The sequence below is a fragment of the Malaya genurostris genome, chromosome 1, assembly GCF_030247185.1.
Source record: "Malaya genurostris strain Urasoe2022 chromosome 1, Malgen_1.1, whole genome shotgun sequence".
Taxonomy (NCBI): Eukaryota; Metazoa; Arthropoda; class Insecta; order Diptera; family Culicidae; genus Malaya; species Malaya genurostris.
In genome coordinates, this window is record NC_080570.1 from 108,490,242 (window position 1) to 108,515,306 (window position 25,065).

Below are 25,065 nucleotides of genomic sequence, written 5' to 3' on the forward strand. Positions count from 1 at the left end.
AATTTGTCATTCTTATACCTACTTTGATAAAATTAGCGGCGTGTATATTCATGGTATACAAGGTCTTTCTTAAAAATTTTGGTTCGTTGGGTATTGGTTAATATTTTGTACTTGTTCGTACTGACTTGGTATTATATTTAATGTTTCATTTTGTGAGGCATTTTCCATCTGTTCCTCGTTGGTTAATAATATTCTGTTATTTCCGTTCCTTCGGAAATTTTCGTGGTATTGACCTTCTCTGCGGGGTCTTCCACGGTAATTTGTTGTATTCCGCATATTACCTTCATGCCGGAATTCTTGATTATTTGCATTATGGTTGAAATTATTATTAAAATTATTATGGTTATAATTATTTCTATTATTATAAAATAATTGTTTTTGTGGATACCTATTGTATTGCACTGGATATCTGGGTGCATTATATTGTCTTGCCCCTCTATTAAAATTATTCACACGTTGTTGGTGCTGTTGAACAAAACGTGTGTGCATTATTTGGGAGTGGGTTATTTCATCTGTACCCAATTCTTGTGCTTTCTGGTTTGCTTCTCTAATGTTGCTGAAATTACCAGCTTTGAGAATTATTTTTAATTCGGTGTTGTTACACCCTTTTATTAGAGCGTTTACCCCTATCTTAGTGCTCATTGATTTTGCCACTGGTAGTGGGATATTTTGCTCGACATAGGTATTTTCGAGTTTTGTGCAGAGGGTTTCAATTTCATCGCAAAAACTATTTATTGAGTTTTTTTGCTTTAATGTGTTTATTTTTGCTATGATACTTTCGGGGGTGGTCGTGATTTTACACCTTTCCTCGACTAGTTGTATCAAATTATCGATTGTGTTGACTTTTTCAGGAATGCCTTGTCTGGCTTTTCCGGACAGTCTGGTTTTTAGAAATTTTATTGCCATGGCCATGTGGTCTGGCAGAACTAACTCATTCAGCAATCTAGCTGAGTCGATAAACGTGTATAAGTTCTCAGGAGAACCATCGTAAGGTTGTATAAGAGCCGTCGCCTGACGTAAGTCGAACGGGGTTGTTGTTTGGGTCATTGTGTCGTTTTTGGTTGCTTTAATACATGCGAGTTTAAATTTTATTATTTCGCAAATTTCGTCAGTCCACAGTCTCGTATTTTTTACTAAGTTGTGGAAAGTTTTGTCGTCGATAATTTCTTGTTCTTTTGTAAAAAATTTTTCAAGGTCTGTTTTTAATTCTTGGCATCTATTCAATTTTTCGTCGAGTAATTTTTCTGATAGTTTCGTGTTTATCGACTTTTTTACATAAATGTGGAGTTTTTCTAGCTCCTTATAATTTTGCATTTCATTTTTGCTTGGATATATATAACGTTTATATAAAAATTTATCGTATTTTAAGTGGACATTATATTATTTTTATCGCTAAAAAAAAATTTTTTTTTTTTTTTTTTTTTTTTTAAAGAAAAAGTCATTCCTTTCGCAATTATAAGATATAGTGTGTAGTCTTCTGGACATGAATATACATGCATAACCACATTTGTGTTTTTCAGGAATCGCCTGTTTGCGTTTTTCCTCTACACGAATTTTAATTTCATTAAGTTTCTCTTTGACCGTTAAAGGCCATTTGTCGTTATAAGAATTTTCCATTGTCGCCTAAAAATGTTTGTGTACGTAGTCTAAATTTAAACGTTGGTCAGTTGTACCTGACGTGCGGCCTTGACTGCTATCTTTTCCGTATATTGTTTGTGTAATTTTAGTAGGCCTTTCAGTAGCAGATAGCCTATTACTATCCCTACCAACGCGCAGAGTGCGATGCCTTCCGTTTCCCTCGTCGGGGAGGCTATTGTGTTATTGATGGTTTCGTCTGACGAAAACCAACCCATAATCCTATTCACAAATGTTGTTTTTGTCTCAACTCGATATATTCCTAGCTAGTTGTCCCTAATTCCTAATTTAAGCACAGTACCTTAGTTTTACTCCCTTTTCGTCCTCATGTTGCCGGTACTCCTGTGTGAGCGTTGTCGTCGTCTCTTCGTGTTGTAGCGGATCCTTCCTTGGTGACACACGGTTTTGTTTTAATTCTGTTTGCACACAGAATTTCTCCGGTAGTTCATAGTTAGCGTCGCACGATGTTTTCTGGTTATTCACTGCTATCAAACGAGCACCAATTACCGAAAGTCGAACAAACTAACGATAATAACGATCGTCACTTGCATCTTTTCATCATTAAACACTCGTTTATCAGTTATTGCATTCTGTTTATTGTTAGCCACTAAAGCCGAATTGCACACTTCACCAAATCACCAATAATTGGAATTTGTTGCCATCACTGTGGGATGCCAGGAACACTTTTTACGGGCATGCAACTATTTCATAAGTCAATTTCTTGTATTCTGTTTAGCCACTTAAGCCAAATCGCACACTTCACCAAATCACCGATAATTGGAGCTTGTTGCCATCACTGTGGAATGTCAGGAACACTTTTTACAGGCTTGCAACTATTTCATAAGTTAATTTCTTTGAAGCAGTAGTAACTTCCTTTGAAAAAATATAGGCACTTTTGCACTGTTCCGAATTTTGAATCCTGATCATTGTTAGAGTTTATTTCTTCGAATTTTTTTTTTTTTTTTTTTTTTTTTTTTTGCCTTATCACTTGCACTTATAAAACAGTCAATAGTACTTTAACTGAAGCCGAATTGTTTCACAAGTTCAATTCCCGAGAATCGTTAAGAAATTCCATCACTTGCACGTATAAAACAGTCAATAGTACTTTAACTGAAACCGAATTGTTTCACAAGTTCAATTCCCGCGAATCATTAAGAAATTCTATCACTTGCACACCACGGAATCGCTGGTCGGAAAAACACTCGGTCGCCATTTAATAATAAATACGCACGGTTTCAAACATAATCATAATCTGTCTTCTTTATTTAAATATCATCCTTTTATAGTCTATTCTCTCCTAACTTTGTTAAATTAAAATTTCCAGTATGGATTGCTATAAATCCGGGGGGGAGGAGTTAGAACGCGTAGCTTAAGTCTGATTTAACCAATGACGTGTCTCGGTCATTGTAATCTATTTTGAGTAAGAGAGAGAGTGAGTAATGTTTCTAGACAAGTGTGTGATGCGGAGAGGGGAGGTTGAGAGTAGTCAGGTTTAACTCTCGTGAGTGTCGGTTCGAGTCAGTGTCTTTTCCTGGGTTACCGTTATTCTAGGTCATGCCATATGGCACTGTTTGAGAGAGGTGTAGAGGTGTGGAAAGTGGAGAAGCGGGGAAATGACATAACTGAATTGTTTTTAGTTGATATTTGATGCTCAAGTTTCCGTGTTTACGTTTGTTGTATAAATGCGATATTTTTCGTTGGGTTGAAGTAAGTGCTGACAATTTAATTGTCTTATGTAGGTGAAGTTTATATTTCAAGTGGGTTTCTGGGCTTCGTGACTTGGTGTCAAATGGAAATTTGTCGAGTACGTGTTTTATGGAAATTTGTCAAGTGCGTGTGGTCTGAAGTGTGGGAAAGATTTAATGTTGCATGGTCTGGGATGTGTGAAAGATTTAATGTTACATGGTCATATTACATCCCTAAGGTATCGACGAAACCTTGGTTCAAGGGGATGAACGTGAGTCGCGATTTCATTCGTGTTATGTCGCGGCTCATGTCAAATCATTATACATTCAATGCACATCTCCGGCGTATTGGGCTCGTGGAGAGCAATCTCTGCACCTGTGGCGACGGTTACCAGGACATCGAGCATGTCGTGTGGTCGTGCGTAGAGTATCGTGACGCCAGGTCGAAGCTACTGGAATCCCTTAGGGCCCGAGGTAGACCGCCTGAGGTTCCGGTTCGGGATGTGTTGGCGAGTCGGGATAGTTCATACATGCTTCTTATATACCAATTCCTTAAACACATTCGTATACAAGTGTAATCTATTATATCTTGCAGAGAAAGTTCCTCCCATTCCTCGACGATATTTTAACTATGGCTAAGAATAATCTCCAACTGCAGGTTCGACACTAACACCCGCCCGATTCTATCGACCCCTCGTCCTGTCCACCATCTTCATTGGAACTAACTAGATCTTTTTGTTGTCACTAACTTTCTGTTCTCCCTTTCCCCGTCTCTTCACCATCTTGTTGTCAACTAATTAGATCTCTGTCGTTTTCTAGGCATTCCGTTCCCATATCCCCTTTTTACCCAGTTTTTCTACAATATTTACTAGTCTATGTCTCTTTTATTCTCTTCCGTAACATAACAATCAACCCCAATGGAAGACCGCTCCAATCGATGACCAGCATGCGGGCCACCCGCCGGGTCTTCGCCTGGGGGTGTTTTCCGCGGACCCATACGGACCAAAGGATGCGGCCAGCATAAATATTTACCAACGTCATCTGGAAGACACGCTATATTCAGTTCATCAACCACTGCGGATTGCCAGCTGTAGGCTGGATTCTCGAGAATAGACAATTTCAACACCAATATTACAGTTTTATGTTAGTCGTTAACTAAAATTAGAAAAAGCCGGCATCTTAGAGCTTAAGCAGTGTGCCTAAAAAAAAAATTATATTATATTGTTGAATAAAAAAATAACTGAAAAAATCAAACGGAACTGACATTGCCACAGCATATCTGTCATTTAGAAAACAACAACAATAATGATTCAAGTGAGGTTCGGAACGGACAATTTACAAAATGCTATGTTTCTAATGATCAGGGGTAACAAAATATTATAAAAAGAATTGATAAATAAGATTAGCTCTATTGTATACAAAATTATGAAGATCAAACCTGTTTTAACCTCCCTTCTTTCACTACGAATTTTTCAATCTGTATCGATACGATCGAGCAATAACTTTATACATTTGTTGTATTTTAAGTGTACCTTTAGGCACTTGCCAGGAGTCCTTTTTTATACTACAACAGTTTAGAATATACAGTATTCGGATGAATGAATACAACGAGATATGAAAATGAAGATGTAGTATTATATGATTTGGGTGCGATCGTTGAATTGGACCGTCTTTATGATAATTCCTCACCTGTGTCGATGAAACATTCGATCCGATATCTGATGCGTGCCTCGACAATCAGTATCCCCACGGAGGTATGCAGCCCATGGGTCAGAATATGTACCATAATGCCGACGACGGTGATAATCCAACCCCAGCCGCCCTCCGGATAGTAGTGCTGTTTGATCGTACTGGTGCTGGTGTTTGACATCCGGCTCGATGCACGTTGCTGTCCACCGATGACAGCTGGTACGGCAGCACCGGCAGTCGACGGGTGTGCCGGTCCAGCCACCACCGTTGCGCTGGTTCCATTTCCGGCCGCAGCTACTGTTCCAATAACGGCAGCTGCGGCCAGTGCGATCGGACCGGACGCTGAGGTACATTTTCCTTCGGCACTCGAGGGTGGCGTGTTGGGTTCGTCAAACACCAACGAATGAGCGTCGGCACTGGTGGCAACACCGGAGTCTTCATAGTTAGCATAGTTCTCGTTATGAAACAGTATTCGCATCACAAGACCAGCTGAGGTCACCGAAAGCACTGCTCTGGTGGGTCGTCGTAGAAATGTTAGGGTAACACCTAGGTCGTTACGGCGGTACTGTCATATCACTCATTTTGATTCAAATTTTTCTTTGATACACTTATAACTTTGTGTTTAGAATCATTTTTAAAAATTCCGATGATAACTTGTAACACTAGCTTTTTATTTGGTCAAAGACTAAATATAACATTACGGATCAATGTTTGAGGATGTAAGTACAAAAATTAAATCTTTATTTTGACAGAAACAAGGATTAGGTAAATGATTTCCATCATAAAAAGGCGTACTTAATTGTCTATGATTAATAGCTGGCACACTTACTCTATCTGACAGTAAATTGTTTTTCAAACATAATCGGTCTGACAACAACGGTCGGATACTGCTACAGTAGCCTTACAAGACCAGTAGCGGCCTGGGTTCATTTGTCAACAGGTGCCTCTGGTTCGGAGGTCGAGGCGCTTAACCATTTGCAATTCGGAGCGCTCTCCATAGTCGGCCACCGAAAATTACAGGATATTGATAGAGTGTAGCCAATTAATCACGGCTTCGCCTTACCAGCTGCCAGATATTTATACACATATTTGAATAAGAAACATTTGTGCGTGACGTGACCGATCGGTGATGTCTCCTGTCGGCAACGGACAAAGAGCTACCATATCAATCACTAGGAAATTGGTTGGCTGTCCGCCTTTCAACATACACGGACTTGGAGCGGCGGGTGAAACCGTGTAGCAAATACTATGTTCACATGCAGCAATCGGCAACGTTCTGGGAATAGGCGGTGTGAACATGACATGCCTTCTTTCTCGTTCGGTATTATTTTTAAGGTAATCAACACTAAGTGGATTTTTTTTCATTTGGGCAAAACAGTTTGATTGACAAATTGCATTCGATGTAGAGCGGTGGGATGTGGGTAGATTAATTCGTGCGGAATGGAAGCGATGTTCGTTGGATTCAAAAATATTGCACTGGCATTGTAATCTTGATTGTTAATTAATTCACATTTCCTAAAAGGCAGAGTGAATTCAAGTGGCTAGAGATATTGCTATAATTAATTTCAGGACAACGAATGCGAATTGTCGCGGTGAAGTCCGACTACAAAATATAACAAAACTGGAGAAAATTTAGAGAACAGTTACCATATATTTTAATCATAAAGGAACAGAAAGGTTAAGATTTCTTCTTATCTGATAAATAAAGTAATTTTAAATAGACTTATTTCGCGAAAGCTGCTCATGAGTCGAGTGTATTAAATTCCATATCCAATCGAGTTGTTGGAAGTAATCCTTGAAATAATGACATTCAACTGGTTCAATTATTTATTTCTAATGTCGTAATGTAATATGATTGCAAGATCAACTTCTTACTGATAGCTGCTGGATTTAGCACACTAACTGCATGGTTTATTTCGCTAAATGCTTTTCCGTTCAACAGAAACCAGAAAAAGAATACCAGCTGGAAGCAAGAGCCGGAGAAAGAAAATACAACGGATGCCGTGCTCTCCGAATTAAGCCCTTGATTTATCAACATGCTCGTCTGGTATTCAAACATGCTGCGATATCTTAGGGAGAATCGTTGCGGTATATCCAGTTCATTATGCGTGATGGCATGTGCTTATTGAGCCAGTTCGGTGACCAGTGACACTCTGTTTCTGGTCACGGTCAATGTTATTTTTAAATTAATTAAAGCCGATATTTACGAACGCGGGTGTTCACACCAATGGATTAAGGGTAAGTTATGGTGAACAGCGTTATGGCATTGTGAATCAAGGTTCTTTTTTGGAGACTCTTTTCATCACAGCATAAAGTTTCTTATGATCTTTCTCGCGAGCAACGAAGAAACGAATTCTTTGACATACTAATTTCCTCAAAATAGTCACCTTACGGACATTTTAAGTGGTAAAATACATCATTGTTGTGGGACATAACATAATGTCTCTTGTTGTGCGTTATATCACTGGTCTGTTGTGGGACATATTATACGGCTGCTGGGGCAATATGTTTAAGGCAAGCGAAAAAACTGAGAATGAGGTCTTATTGTAAAATGTATTTTTATCAATCAATTTTCATCACTTCTACCGGAATCATTGAAAATTATGTTCATCAGCCGCATTATGATAGTGCGGTGAACATTTGATTATTTTGCGAGAAAAAAAAATTTTTTTATCCGTATTTTGTTAGCCACCAAGTGAGGTTTTCGCATGAAGGCCAATGAGAAGAAAGTCCATTGAACTATAAACGAAATTTAACTGGTAATATAGCCTAACTTGCCACTCCACCAATTGGCGTCGTCTTAAGTGAGACGCCTCCAGAAGGAAAAGGAAGAAAAGATTATCGAGATAGCATCAGAGTAAGAGCAGATTTGTTTAAAAATTTTATGTATAGTCAGCATAAATTAGATTGTATCTTATAAAACACCTGGAAATCCATCATTCAATGTTTTTCCTATTGTTAATTTTTTTTTGTTTTGATTATAGAGGTTTTAACCATAAGGTATTGCGGTTCAAAAACTTGCTGGTAAAATCAATTTTTAGTTGATAGATATACAAACCTACTTTGGGACTGCTAGTCGTAGGATTCCGGTTCTGAAAGCACCGATAATGGTGAAGAAAAATACTAAAACGGAACTCACTTCGATTTTTTAGTAACGTTTAAACCGATTATCACAAATCTTGATTCAAATTAAAGCTCTCATTGGTTTAAAAGATCATCTAGATCCAATTTCCAGTTCCGAAATTATAGGGCGATGAGTGTCGAAACTTTCAAACCGTCATAAAAAATGACAATGCAACACCGGTACGCATTGGTACGAGCTGGTACGAAAGAAGAAAACGGCATCGCCTTTTGCGAACGAAGCACACAGCGTGCTTTGTTCAGTTTCGTATGGCGTGTACGGGAAAACGATAAAGGAACGAAGTCTTACAACGTTTTTGAAACCCAACTGATTTCATCGGTATCAAACACACTTGACCACGTTTTTCCAATCGTGTTGAAGAAACCAAAACGTCGATTCAGGCACAAATGTCTGTTATCGGTGTTTGGGAAATTTATCCAGATAGAAATGTGCGGTTATGTTACTTTTACGATTATACCTCCGGAAGTGGCCGCCATGAGCCTTCCAAACTTGATCAATAGCTGATAATAGTTTTTTAACAAACAACAGAACCACAAGCGACTGACCTTTTTTCTTCGAACTTTATTTTTTTATTCAATATTATAATATAATTTTTAGGCACACTGCTTAAGCTCTAAGATGTCAAGGGATCTTCGAACTTGATGTTGGTTGTTGAAAAAAAACACTGGTTGAATCAAAGCAGCAGACGAATTCCGATGGCAGAAGAAATTTATCACAATTTTGTTCAAAAGAAGAAAATCTTAAAAATTCTTTCTCTTTACAAAACTCTCTCTTGTTCTCAACGAATTCAGCAACTGAGCTCCGGTCACGAATTTTTTTGAAAGAAAAGAAAAGTACAAAGAGATTTCGTCGATTTGGAATTCCTGTCAAGTTCAAAAAGAAATTTTTTGACATTTGAGAAAAAAAAGGATTAAAGGAAACTTTGCTAATTAGGCGTCTCTGCAAAAGAAATTCTGAGAGACAAGTCTTTTAGTGAAAAATAAAAAAAAATTACGTAGTAGCAAAGGGGGCAATATTTGTGCAATATTTTCTGTAAAAAGTGCTGCTTCGCCAGCGTCGGATTTAGAGGGATATTAGCAATACGTTCGATGTACAGGATGGCAACTGTGAGAAACTATTTCCAATGACTAAATTATTGACTGACTTGTCAGATCAACTTTTCTATGCGATTCCTCTAAAAGATGAAAGAACTACAATAATAACGGTCCTTTTAAAAAATTCTTACAACGTTGAGATATCTTGGCTTGGCAGGTAATATTTTAGTATAATTAACAAGAAAATATATAAAAGATTAACTTACTGTAGAAAATTCACATATTTTACGGTTATAACTGTATTTGAAATAGATCCGGTTGTTTACAAACGAGACATTTTTTAAACAAAATTTATTTGTGTTTGTATTTGAATTTGTAATTGTAAAGAGAGGATAATCTTAAAACGTCTTTCTTTTTACAAAACTGTCTCGAAGAATTCCGAACAGTCGACTAGAAAAAGATAGAACTGGTTTCAAGTAAAGAGAAAATGTGGTTCAATGATTTCCCGCGACACAAATGTATCTTATTGAGGTAAATGCACTTAATTTTGGGTAGACTGGACAAACAGAGTGAAATTATATTAAGAGGTGGATCTAACAAAGTAAAAAACTATTTAGCAAAACATTTAGACATTTGAAATAACTTCTCAAAGTTATCATCAGGTATTCTAATCGGTTTGCTAATATATCCATTAAAAATTGCCATCGAAACAAGAGGAGCATCGCGTCAAAATTTTGTTCACGTATTGCGGAAATCCAAGCTACTCACACGATTGAATAGAAAATTTGTTGAAGGTAGCCAAATTAACTGTCGCCAACACCATGGAAGAGTTCAAAGAACATTTATCAACATACAGGAACACTGAACCAAGGTGTAATTGAATACCTGGGGCCGCATATAGAGGGAAAATGATTACCAGTTGCTTTAAGCGGAACCTCAATAACTTCGTCTGAGATATCGGAAGCGAACTGTTGTCTACAATTATTCATGGAGCTTAAAAATGAGCAAGGCTACCAACTTATAAGAATGTGTTAGCTTCAAATTGAGACAGGCCTTCTGTTACTGTGGTTTGAGGATTAATCTTTATATCGTGACTGCGAATCAACCAGAAAATTTTCCATATTCCGTATTACGTACTCGCCTGTAGAAACGCCTGCTGGCTTCCGTAAGGGGCTGTTCATAAAAGACGTCACGCCGCAAGGGGAAGGGGGTATTTCACAAAACGTGACCTTTTGTGACAGGGGAAGGGGGGGAGGGTTATTGAAATGTGACGTCCAATATTTTCAATGAGCTCATTTTTGAAATACCTAATTATATTACTGCTTTGCCCTATTTACTGAAAAAATCTCCACTGTAAACGTTTCCATTCTATAGGGAAACGTGTATTTGTTGATGTAAAAGCTTCTTCTTGTAAATTCGGAAATGAATGATGCAAGAAATCATTTCTGTTGTGATCAGCAAGAGTGCACGGAGGGGTGAGTAAATTAGCGAAATTAATAAATTTTGCCTAATATAAGTAAAAAAGATGCCTTCAAATTGTTTGACTGAAGTTATGCACTGACAATTTTAGTCAATGTATATAAGTTTGGGTGCATCAATTGATAGGAATAATGGATTTTTAAACTTTCGGAAATCTTATGATAGGTAGTAAGCAGATGTGGAATATAAACCACACAAAAAATGAAAGAATTTCAAAAAGTTTGTTTGGTCGGTCGCATTGAGAATAGTATATCATAAGAATTTCTCTTATCTTATTCTGATGCAGTATATTCAATTGTATTTCATTTGAAAAAGGAACCACTAAATCAATTGTACTTAATGAAATTGGTGTGCCTCATCAATAACGAAATAAGATATAATAACAAATCTATTTAGATTTGGTCTAATCTATCAAGAAGATTCTTTCGATTAAATATTAAGAAAATATGAAGTATTGCTATGACAGCACAGGAATATCAAGACAAGATATGATGGTAATATTTGTTCTTATTTTGATTTTCGTTTACTATTCACATTTACCCGGGAGGAGTGCAAGTTTTGCTAGGGCAATTCTAACGCGCCTTTCAAACGCAGCGCCTGTTGTTTGCTCAAATCCTGTGCTCCTGTTACTTCCATAAATTAAATTCATGTCAAAAAGCGTTTTATTTTATTGCGAATGAAACAACGGTTGCAAAATCGAACACGGGATGCATCAAACGAGAATATATTTTGAAACTACGTAAACCGTAACGTAACGAAACCTGTATTTTCCCCAACTCTATTGATAAGGAGTGTTAAAAGAGCATTTCCCAAAGATACAAAATTGACAATGTTCCATGATTTTGGAAAAGTGTCATTGCCACGCGTAATCCTTAGTTATAAATTCCTGTACACTACGCAAATATTATTCCATAGCTAAAGAAATAATATATCTGTGTACCCCTAGGAGAATTAAAACAGATTATTTAAATGTTTCATCAATTCCAATCATATACTTTTGTTAAATTATATAATTAAAATTAATAAAATAATTTCGATGGTTTTGTAGTTTCAGAGATATTTTTTATCTAATGACAGCATATTTGTATGGTTTGTCTTACATATCGAGTATGTATTGAGATGAATTTTATTTATTTTGAATTCGTGACATGTGACATAGGGGGGGTAGGGGGTTTTTACTGCTGTAACAATTTATGACAAAGGGGGGGGGGGGGGGGTTATGAGTAAAAAATTGCAAAAAAAAAACGTGACGTCTTTTATGGACAGTCCCTAAAGCGAAATAATTGGGTGGATTTGGAATCTTGCCATTGTGTTATCCAATAGAAAAATGTTAACGAAATGGAGTTCATGGCGAACAGCTTTTAGTGGCTAGGAAAGTGTCATTGAGAGTTGTACAAAACTTTTCGAAGAAGTCAAAAGCAACTCGCGATAAAAAAGCAACTTGGGTTAATATTCCTTTCTTATGTATAAATTGCATCGTTAAAAGTTTGATAAGCTTACACACATTCATGTTATACCAGTAAGGCTTACTACATATTTAGTCACTCATTCATCTCTTAAATAATCCCATATCTTTATCCATTACTTCAGTCTAACAGCTTATGTTCCCAACGCATATAGGTAAAAAAGTTTTTCTGGCTCGGAGAGGCGAATGACTTTAAGGTTAAAACCTCTATAATCAATACAAAACCATTTCGTGAAGTCGTGAAGCACGGCGGATCCTATTCCTAGAGGGAGACATGTATTTTCTATTGAATATCTAGTCAGAGTCATGGACAAGAATTGGTTCAAGCGATATGAGTCGGATGCCAGTAAAGATCGCAATCAGCCTAATTTATGAAGACTCTTAGCAATACTGATTGTTATCTAGTGCATACCAGTCGGTGTTGAACAGTCGTTCGCACCGCACGCGTATAGCTCTTGGCTCCTGGAATTTTTTTCTGGCTACCTAGAGTTTCATTGATTCAAGGCTTCAGTCTTTTTCAAGACTACCTGAATCACTAACTAAGTGACTAAGTGATACAAAGAGTGATATTAGAGTGACTAAGTGATACAAAAAGTGATATTAGAATGACTAAGAAATTAATCAGCCTTTTTCAAGGCTAGCTAGGAGTCTAATCGAAGACTAATTTAACCTAGTTAATTTAATTTAAAATTTCATTCATTTCAAAAATGCCTGCGTCCAACCGGAAAGGCAACAAGCCTAAGGCTAAAAATAATTCAATACGGAATAAATCACAATCCGTTATTCAACATTTTTCTAATAACATTCACGATATTATAGAATCTGAATGTAAAAATAAAAGACAACGGACGGATTTCCCTTCCGTTGATCCTATGCCGTCTAACAATATTTACGAGATTCTTCCTGAATCCGATTGTAGCGACATAGAAGAAAATTCTTCAAAAATTCCCAAAATGGACGCTTGTCGTTCTGGGAAGAAACATCAATCTATGCCACCAGTGACGGTGATGATTTCCGACTTCAAAGCATTCCGTACTGAGCTTTCTACTTTTCTCCCGGAAGTAAAAGTCTCATTTCAAATCGGACGAAGAGGAGAATGTCGAGTCTTGGTTGATGGATTGGAAGATTACGAACGTCTTATTCGATATTTGTCCGAGAAACTTCATAAATTTTATTCATATGATATAAAATCAGACAGACCCTTCAAGGCTGTCTTGAAAGGATTATCAAATGATCAAAGTATTGATGAAATTAAAAATGAACTAAAAGAATTGCTTGGTTTTGCCCCTTCCCAAGTAATACTTATGAAAAAAAGAGCGAATGGTACTTCTAAACCACGCTCTGGAATTTCCCATGAACTTTACCTAATACACTTCAATCGAAGTGATGTAAACAATTTGAAAGCTGTAGAAAAAGTACGTTTCATTTCCCACATTAAAATTCATTGGGAACATTATAAACGGCATAATCGTATTGCAAACTTAACGCAATGTCGTCGTTGCCAAGGCTTCGGTCATGGAACCAAAAATTGTCATATGGATATACGGTGTTTGAATTGTGGTAAATCGCATTCGAAAGACGTTTGTCCAATGAATGAAACCACTGATAAATTTTCATGTTCAAATTGCAATGGAAATCATAAATCCAATTATTTGAAATGTCCTGTCAGGGAAAAAATTTTAAACGCTCGTTCGCTTCGACAACAAGTCAAATCAACGACCTTAAATTTACAGAACATACCTGAAAATCAAAAAACCGTTACAAATGCCACGCCTAATTCTTCTAAGGCACTGATTTCTTCGAAACAAAAAACAGGTACGCCTGCCAATTCGTCTTCTAACGAAAACAATTTATTGACAGGTAGATCGACCTCGTCATCATCTTCTTCTAATGTCAGTTATGCTGGTATATTAGGTAGAAATCTATCACCTATTTCTTCTAATGTAAATAATCAAAACACAGGACCGCCTTGCAGTTCTTCTTCTAACGAAAACAATTTATTAATAGGTAGACCGGCCAAATCATCTTCTTCTAATGGCAGTCTACCTACAAATATTCCTTCAATGCCATTCGCTTCTTTAAATGAAGTCGATTTAGGCGATATAACTGAAAATAACATGATCTACCTACAAGATCAACTTTTTCAAATGATCATCCGAATGAATTCACTTTTTAAAGCATTTCAAATCGGATGGCAATTTGCAAATAATATTATAATGAATTTAAAATTTAACAGTGATGTTAAATAATTATTTGAATATTTTAAATTGGAATGCTCGATCTTTGAAATCGAGTGAAGATGAATTTTACAATTTTCTCAAAGTTCACAAAATTCATTTTGCCATTGTGACAAAAACTTTTCTTAAACCAAAAGTCAAATTGAAAAGTAATCCACATTATGTGGTTCATCGATTTGGCAGGTTTACTGGAATGGGTGGTGGAGTTGCCATTTTTGTCCAACGGCAAATTAAACATCGAATTTTACCTTCTTTCAATACTAAAGTTATTGAAAGCTTGGGAATCGAAGTTGAAACCATTCATGGAATTTATTTTATCGCTGGAGCATATTTGCCATTCCAATGCACCGGCGAACAATTAAATTTCTTTAAAGGCGATTTGCAAAAACTTACAAGATATCGATCGAAATTTTTCGTAATAGGGGACTTAAATGCTAAGCATGTCCAGTGGAATTGTAGGCAAAATAACAGCAATGGTAAAATACTTCATAATCAACTCTCAGCTGGTTACTTCACAGTTCTTCATCCCAGTAATCCGACTTGTTTCTCTTCAGTGAAAAACCCGTCTACAATTGATCTGGTTCTAACAGAACAAAGTCACATTTGTAGTGAACCGATTACACATGCTGACTTTGACTCAGATCATCTTCCAGTAACATTCAGACTTTCCAACGAAGCTATAATTAATCCAATTAGTTCTATTTTCAACTATCATAGAGCTAATTGGTTGGATTACAGATCTCACATTGAAAATCATGTGGATCATGAAACTATTTTAGAAAATTCTGCGGACATCGACACAGCAATTGATAATTTGAATCATTATATTATCGAAGCTAGAAATCTTTTAGTTCCCAAAGCTCAAACTAAATTAAATTCTCCTATCATCGATGACAATCTTCAACTGCTCATTCGGTTGAAGAATGTTCGTCGACGACAATATCAACGTTCTCGTGATCCTGCTATAAAAAATATAGTTAAGGATTTACAAAAAGAAATTAAACATAGATTTACTCTTTTGCGAAATGAAAATTTCGCTAAAGAAGTTGAACAAATTAAACCATATTCTAAACCTTTCTGGAAACTTTCTAAGGTTCTTAAGAAACCTCAGAAACCAATTCCTGCTCTCAAGGAAGGAAATCAAATACTTCTTACAAATGGCGAAAAAGCTCAAAAACTTGCTCAGCAGTTCGAGAGTGTCCACAATTTTAATTTGAACGTTGTGAGTCCTATTGAAAATGAAGTCTCACTGAAATTTGATCATATTCCAACCCAAGTGTTATCACACGATGACATTATTGAGACGAATTTTGATGAAATTAAATCAATTATTAGGAAACTCAAAAACACGAAGGCTCCTGGTAATGATGGAATTTTTAATATTCTTATTAAAAATCTTCCCGATGTTGCCTTGAGACTCCTGGTTAAAATTTTCAACAAGTGTTTTTCATTAGCTTACTTCCCAAAAAGATGGAAAAACGCTAAAGTAATTCCTATCCTAAAACCTGATAAAAACCCAGCAGAAACATCAAGTTATCGCCCAATTAGCTTACTTTCTTCTATCAGTAAACTTTTTGAAAAAATTATCTTGTTGAGAATGATGACTCATATAAATGAGAATTCAATTTTTTTACCAGAGCAGTTTGGATTTCGTCATGAACATTCAACTACTCATCAACTTTTCAGAGTAACGAACATGATAAAATCAAATAAATCTTCTGGGTTATCCACAGGAGTTGCTCTTCTAGACATAGAAAAAGCATTCGACAGTGTTTGGCACAAAGGTTTAATAGTAAAAATGTCTGATTTCCAGTTTCCTATTTATTTGATCAAAATGATTCAAAATTATTTAACTGATCGTACTCTTCAGGTTAGCTATCAGAATTGTAAATATGAATTGCTACCCGTACGAGCCGGTGTTCCGCAGGGTTCGAGTGTAGCTCCAATCTTGTATAATATTTTCACTTTTGATCTTCCAAATCTACCCGTTGGTTGTCAGAAATCGCTATTCTGTGACGACACAAGTCTGTTAGCCACAGGTAGAAATCTAAGAGTGATCTGCAGTCGTCTACAAAGAAGTTTAAATATTTTCAGTGATTATCTGTCAAAATGGAAAATTAAATCAAATGCAGCAAAAACGCAATTAATTATCTTTCCTCACAAGCCAAGAGCTTCTTTTCTTAAACCAAACAATAATCACATTCTCAAATTGAATGGCTTGGAATTGACATGGTCTGATCAAGCTAAATACTTAGGTTTAACGTATGACAAAAAACTCACTTTCAAGGATCACATTGAAGGAATCCAGGCAAAGTGTAATAAATATATTAAATGTTTATATCCTCTTATAAACAGAAATTCTAAGCTCTGTCTAAAAAACAAATTGTTAATTTATAAACAAATTTTCAGACCAGCCATGCTTTATGCGGTTTGGTCAAGCTATTGTTCCACCAGGAAGAAAACGCTTCAAAGGATTCAGAATAAAATTCTGAAAATGATTCTGAAGCGTCCTCCCTGGTTTAATACAAATGAGTTACACAGACTCACAAATATAGAACCATTAGATGTAATGTCATATAATATTATAAGCAAATTCCGACAAAAATCGATGCAATCTTCAATTGAATCGATTCGCGCTCTGTATTAGTTAGTAAGTTAGTATATAAGTTCCTTTTCCCCATTACACAATACCAGTAGGTTTAGAATTTTCCCTACACAAAAATCTCAGAATTGCGGAAGCAAATGATGTCTTCATGGTAATAACCAAATCATATATATATATATATATATATATATATATATATATATATATATATATATATATATATATATATATATATATATATATATATATATATATATATATATATATATATATATATATATATATATATATATATATATATATAACAGGGCTGAAAAGTCACCACTTGTGGCTGAACACCCAATTTAAATCTTAATAATTTAATTTTAACTCATATTCCAATAAATAGTTATTTAAAAAAAAAATAAAAAAAAAATCTAGTGCATAGTAAAAGTTATTCAAACTACACTCTAACAAAATTAACAAATCCTTCTTCACGTTATCAACACTTGGCAAACTAAGGTTGACGAACACAACTACATGTTAAACTATGCACACGCAAATTGTGACGGTGCTGCATGTGCTATTAAGCTGGAAAGCCTAGCTGAAGTAATGCAATTTATGACCCGAAAGGTGTCAAATAAAACACGTTGCCGCTCTCCCAGGTCAATCGAGAGTGCGAAAGTGAATAATGCCGCCAGCAATGGGTTCAAACGTGCGTGCCTACCTGTCTGTTGTGGAAGCTGGACCGACAATATACTGAACACGATGCAGAAGCAAGCAAGGGAATGTTAAAATATTACGATCAGCAGTTATCAACTTTCGGTCTAACAATGTCACAAGAACACGATAGTTGCTCTGCATCAAGTGAAGCATGGACGTCCGTTTTGCGTTCACCCAAACAAGCATTCATTTAGTCCGGACGGGTTGAAAATAATTGGGGAAAATTAATTTCAGGAAAATGACTCGAGTTTCTGCTAGCCGATGAAAGGGCGAACGAGTGACAGACTAGCCTGCTCTGGTAACGCCACGATCAAAACTATAAAACTTCTTCGTTTGGTAAATGCCGTTCGTCAGTTTGTACACTCTAAAAGATATTCAACTAAATTCGGGTGTCTTGTTGGTATGATCTTTTGATGTGAAACACCATTCAACACTTTACATCGGTAATTAATATTCCAGTTATCACATTCGTCTGCCAACGGCTGGTTTCGTTGGAGATATCACAAAGTAGGAAAAAGTCAAGTGAAGATGCGTCTCGGTAGATGTGCATAAAAGAAGCATCGTAGTGAATCTAAACTTACAAGCCAAAATATGTAAAACTGAATCATGTCTTGTCATGGACTTTGATGCTACTTTAGCTGAAATTGACATCGAGAGGGACACAAAATAATGTCGTTTTCGTTTTTAAATTGCACTACACTGGTGTAGCGAAAGCTGCACTGAAACCGTTCGTTTTTACCAATTGCACTACACCAGTGCTACACTTTTTCTGCACCGATACCACTGGTGTAGCACTCATTAAAAGATTGGTGTAGCTCTGTGCAATGGAATCGTTTATTGTAGTCAATGGTTACTGTTTATGTTTTCGTCATTTTTGTTCGTTTATTCATGCCTTAGTGTAGCACTGCACCGGTGTAGTGCAAATTAAAAACGAAAACGCCATAAGTTTTACATATTAGTAGATTTAATATTCTGTCATCACACAAGACGAAACAGCATGCTTTGATTTATGTCATGCATGTTTTTACTTTCAGGAAAGATTTTATGCACTTCGGTGCATAATTGCAAAATGTGTCATTCACAGCTAAGTTGACCTTTTTGACTGCTTTACGGTTCATGTCGGAATACTAAGCTGTGCTCAATGTTGCACAAATTATTCGTGTAACTAATTCATTCATCTATCTTCAGTGCGAACTTTCTTATATTACTCACATCCGTCTCGAATAACGTTGAACTATTCACCAGACAAAAGAGAGAAGGGTGAAAATGAATAAGCAATAATCTCGGAGAACTCGAATCTTCTAATACATTCTTCGTTGCTGATATACATTAGGTTTTGACGATGATCGCTGCATGAGTAATCGTTCCACATTCACGGTAAATTATTCGGGGGTATGTTCAATGCGAATAAAAACTGCAAGGAATAGACCTTCATGCGAGCAGCGATGCAGCATCGGCTTCGTTCGCTCCCGAATATACGACCAAGTTCGAATGCCAGAGCGATTATCGAACAAAGGCGAAGAAAAGCGAACGATGTTCGTTGACGTTCGTGGCATTCTCGATATTCGAGCAACATTGGCTGCGAAAATCGAAACAAGTGCAACTTAGTTTGGCAAACCCGTTTAAGTATTTTTGAATGCAAAAACTCGAATAAAAACATTGAGTGTAAAACCAGGACAAGGATTTTGCAGTGCAAAGTCATTCGAAAACATATATTTTTGCAAGAATCGAACAAAATGCAAAAACCGGATAAAAGTTCAGTCGATCCTTCCAAAACAACTTTATCCAGTTCTAGTATTGAAACTGTTTTTTACCGACTCCTGAAGGAAGCTAGGATCATTGTTCGATTAGCGCTCACCAACTCGGTGCTGTTGTAGAACTGTGTCTCAGGGTAGCCGAAATGGTAAAACGCGTATGCACGGATTGCATAAGAACACAGGTTCGGTTCCTGCCTCTGAGAGTATCTTTAAATTTTTTAAATCATGTTTTCTGTGAGCTTCTCATTTATTTGGCTTCTCTAATGTTTGTGTGGTGTTTCTACTCAGCCATTGCCAAACTGATGGTTTAATTGATTTTTACGGGCGGCTAGCTTCATTTCACAGCGATAATCTGCGGAAGAATTTTGATTGCATGAGCTGTATAAAACATTCGTTTATCCAATTAAGTATTTATTCAGTTTTGGCAATCAAAGTTCTGTCAATTTTCAGACTGAAAATTATTATTCAAAAACTTCATTCAAGCACTATTTTTACTATACTAGCATTCGGCTCTTGCAACTTGTTTTTTAAGAAGAGGTGAATTTGTTTTCAAGAGAAGAGAGAAATGTAGAAAAACGAGCTCTACGAACGCACCGAAAGAGTTATGTATGGCCTTCGAATTGCAGACTAGTTGGAGGGTCGCTGTTTCTGTGTGTCAAAACTCTCAACGCGTTTTGCTTGAAATTCCTTTTTTTCAGTTTTTGCAGTAACTGAGCGGAGAGACAATTTGAGAACGTAAATTAATGAAAAGAGACAGGACTCGAACCTGCGTTCTTATGCATTCCGTGTCTACGCGTTTACCATTTCCGCCACACCTAACTGTAGTAGACACAGTTCAATAAAACAGCACTGAATTGATACACAGCGTACATCGAACATGTTCCAATCCTAATTTTTCCGTTTTTATGCTAGATTCTTTTGAAAAATAATCTTTTAAACGATTTTTGCATTCAATAATATTTAAAAGGGTTTTCCAAACTTAGTAGCAGATTTTTGCATTCAGCCATTCATATATAAAACATAGAGAGACCGAAACTAGACCGGACACGGGGTTAAACCGGACAGCATAAATATCATGTAAACCAGCAATTATTTCGACCCATAGATTGACATTGTGAACGCGACCCATACATTGACAAGTTAGCTGGATCTCGCTGAGTCAATTAAGTTTGGCGTCAATCGTGTTCATGTCAAAATATGTACGTTTTTTATAATTTTTTTTTTAATTTCTGATTTTTTGGCTATGTTCAGTTTCTGTGCATAGTAACGTCTGATTAGTGCTTTCTAAAGCTCATTTCGTGATAAATCCAGTCATTATCGAGTGTTTTTGATTACGTGACTAAATTTGATGAAATAGTTTACTAAAATAAAAGCAATTCGTTCTCTATATGTAGCAAAACATTCAAATAGACTTCAATAAAAACTTTAAAGTCAGTCTCAGTAAAAATATTGGCTACAGCAGGGGATCAAGGTTCAAGACAGTACCTAAATTTTCGGCGAGCAGGATTATGTCTCACGAAAGGTTGAAACTAACAGAGAATTAATTTGAACATGGCTTCATTTTCTTCGCGCTCAGTATGGTATCTTGAAATATGGAACACTACTGTATTCGTACTTAATTTTTCTGTGACTCTTTATAGTTCGGTTTAGCCCCACGGTTCCAGAAATATTGGATTTTGGGTTGATTTCTACTTGGTACGAAAACCAATGCATATTGCTTCAAATATCAAACTGGGAATTATAACTGGAGGTTGAAGCTACACAACATTAGAGATAACTTAGGTCAATACCTAGTTTTAATGGATGTTTTCTTCAATTTCCAAAAAGTGTCCTGTTTAGCCCCGGTCTCCCTTACTACTACTACTACATGGAATGAAAGGTCCCGGGTCTCTCACAGAAATGACGTGAATAGTTTCGAACCGTGTATATTTTTGTTGAGAGCCTCTAGATGGCCGAACATCAAATTTCATGACAATCGATCCACTAGTGTTTGAATAACAGCTGATCGTGTCAGACGAGTTCTAGTTTTCATTCAGCTATGAAAAAATACGAGTTTCGTGTCGTGATAAAACAGTAACGGCGAAATTGAATGATTTGCGGTATTTTCCAGACCTGGCTCCCACTGACTATTGTCTATTTCCAAACCCGAAAAGGTTTCTCTAGGGAAAGAATTTTCCGTCGAATACTGAGGTCATTGCAGAAACGGAAGCCTATTTTGAAGGCCTTGACAATTTTTTTCAACGGGAATCAAAATGTTGGAGGACTGATAGGTCAAGTGTGGAGATTGTACTGAAGAATATACAAGCTTTCACGAAAAAAATCAACTTTTTTTGTTTCGCCCGGGACTTCTCATTCCATTTACTATATGTCATACATTCACCTAATATCTTCATATCTTGATCTCAGAATGAACACCTTCCCACTTCGGTGACACAATTTATAATTCAATGAATCATACTCGATTTAACTTAAAAAGACGTCAAGTCTGGAAACCACTGTAATTTATTTCTTGTAAATAAATACCACTGGCATTTATTTCTGTCTATTCTGTAGTTTTCAATCTACGATTTAAAGATCTGCTCTGAAGTGCTGTAATATGTCTAATAACGAAAACATTGACACTTATTTGTGTTGAAACTGGAATAAGCTTTACTTTTTCGCACCCTGTCCAACCAAGTGAAAACATAAAATTAGTTCAGTTCATATTTGCGAAACACTCTGTGTTTGCTACCGTTCACCGTCATACAATGTGAGAACTGGAAATAAATCATAGTCTGTTTAAAAAAAAAATTCATTTTTTCTTTCGCGTCCTTCCATCCGACGCGACGGAGCGCGATGCGATATCGCACGCATGAAGCGATGAAAAAATGCATGTTTTCGGAAGTCTTCGTCGCATCCACGTTATTTTTTCGTCTGCTTTATAGTTAATATAAATAAAGTAATGTGACATAATTTACAATCTAAACACGTTAATTTATCTGGCTAGCCAATAAATTATATTGCTTCTAGTTCTTAAACATAACCAGTCGAACAGAGAGAGCTGGCTCTCCAGATGAAACTTTTGGCGCTGAACAAATTACGTTTTATAATTAACGGTGTTTTACCATTTCTGGTTTCTAGCTTAAAAAATACTCTTCCTTTCACGGAAGAAGTAGAAAAAAAACTCTATACTCGCGTCACAAACTAAATTGCCTATTTAAAGCACTGCAAATGATCCAAGATGAACTTTGCTCCAATCAATGGCGAAAACATACACGTGATCGTTTAAAAACATCGAAAATCCATTTGGAACAATTTTTTGCACCGCCTCCTGTGTTCCATCACCATCGTGAGCTAGTCCACGGGGTCATCGTTTAATTAATTTCCAATGATTTGTGACTGCTTTTAAGTGGATTCGGTCTTTTGCCAGCTTAGCAAATGTGTTTTTTGTCTCTTTTTTGTTTTTGGTCTTCTTACTCATCCGAGCCAACCTTAAATGGTCTGCCGACGAAGAGGAACCTAATTAGTATGCAAGCGGTGTGATTTGTTTTCGGAAGCGATCGGATAGTCACGAAAATGTGAAAAATTTATTGATTTATTTGGGTATGATACACTATATGATGTAAAGAAAAAGTAGACTGAGTCGCGTCGAAATGGATCATGTATACGAGTATAATTAGCTGAAGAGTATCAAAAACTATTATGAAATTATTGAGCATGGTGGTTAATGAAGGGACTAAGAAAAGATCACGGGCCAGAAGAAAACACAAATTTCACCTGTTTGAACTAAATGATTCTTAATTTGTTTTAACTAAAACTCAACTAAATAAACAATACAAATTCGGCACAACAATTTATAGAACAGAATGATTGTTTATAGTATTTAGGACACGTTTTCTAATTATTTTAAGGGGCGGGTAGGGTCTAACACTTTTGAAAAATCATTTATTATTTTCTTTATATTTTCTTATAGTAAAACATTTCAAGAATTTTCTGTGAAATTTTCTAGCTTATTGGAACGGAACTGTGGAAGTTATGGATCTCTTATCTATGGCTATCTCTTTCTACGAAGAAGCAAGAGCTCGGCGCACATGCCCAAGAGTTCTACTTCGATTGATTTTAAAACTTGACAAAACATTCTTGAAATTTTTCGTTATATTAAATTATAAAAGAAATAATATGATTTTTTGAAAATATTAGACCCTCTGGCTCCCTAGAGTAATTAATTGTTTCCATTGATTTTATAGACAAAAACCTTTAAACGCGTTTTCCTCGAAAGCAGGTTTTGAAAGTCCGTGTCCATCGTCATTCAAACACTACTGCACCATTTTTTTCAAATTTTGCAAACACTTTCTACATATAAAAAACCAGACCCCAACGTTTTCTTTATCTTTGTTTGTTACTTTGGGGAGGTTTAACAGCTACAAAATAACGATTTTTTTTCGTGAAAAAGCGTAGTTTTCAATTTTCACCACCAAAAATTAAAAAAATTAAAAAAAAATCAAACAGAAACGTTGGGGTCTAGAAAAACTTCTACTCTAACTATGCAGCGTTCATTTGCTCACTTCTGATTAGTCTGGGCTGAGATACCGTGGACACCGCAAATCATGATTTTTAAGCAGTGTCCTTAAAAATACCTCTTCACCATCTTATTTCTCAATATTTTTCCGCGAAAAAATTACAAAATGTTGTTCGAATGATGCTTTTTATTACGCAAATCATTTGAATTTATTTTGTTGAAAGACAATTGTGGAAAAAATCGCAAAAATGATGATTTTTTCATCGTTCAGAACCTACCACACTAACCCCCTCCCCCCACCCCTCGTTAATAATATCCTTTGATACCGATTTCATAACAGTTAATATTGAATTATGAAATGAACGGTTTGGAAATTCTCTGATTTTAAAGTTCAGTGGCTCTCAAAACATTTTAAAAATTTGAAATTAGTTTTTTTATTCCAAAATGTAAGAGTTTACTCTAATGCAAAAGTGAAATTAATGCCAGTTCTGAAAAACGTAGATAACATTTCGCACATTCCAAAAAAAGTACAAGAACCATAATAGTAATTATTAATGTCTCAGACATGTTTATGTAGCGTTATTGATGCACTATTCATATAAAAAAGAGCAAAAAATGATCGTGCAATATTCGGCAACATTGTATTATTATATGCATTTATATCGGTGTCGATCTGCCGTGGATCGACCAAACGCTTCAAAAATCACCGAAGTGTAATAGAGAACAGTGTTTTCGCTACGGAGGGCTGAAATTATTTTATGACGAAGAAATAAACTGGTTTTATCGTATTAGGACCTGAGCCGGGCTAAGAAGATTTTGTGGCATCGTTAGAAGTGACAGAAAACACTATTTTCTTACCACTAAAAGCGAAAGGGTTCAGCAAAAATGGTTGGAAATTGGGTGCAGTAAAAGTTAAACAGAGAGACAAACGACAATGTTACATGTCCGAAAGATTGCAGCAGAGACATAAAAGGTAGTCGTTTTTGTTTCATATTATCGCTGATGACGAACAGTTGATTTATTATAAAAAATCATAAAGCTACTCCGAACTGCTTCTGACTGGTTAAACCGTGATAAAACTATTGCACTGAGACCAGTGTATCAGTACTATGGATACCGAAAATGAAAAATTTGATA

General features: G+C 36.1%; 1 protein-coding gene across 1 annotated transcript in view; it reads right to left on the minus strand.

The window, feature by feature from the left end:
* LOC131425373 (monocarboxylate transporter 12-like) overlaps nt 1-25,065 on the minus strand; it is an 81,660-nt gene that overhangs the window by 48,992 nt on the left and 7,603 nt on the right. The window contains exon 2 of the mRNA XM_058587212.1: nt 5,010-5,694. Within this exon, the coding sequence (XP_058443195.1) occupies nt 5,010-5,487 (478 nt within the window). The 5' untranslated portion in view covers nt 5,488-5,694. The remainder of the gene's footprint in view (nt 1-5,009; nt 5,695-25,065) is intronic.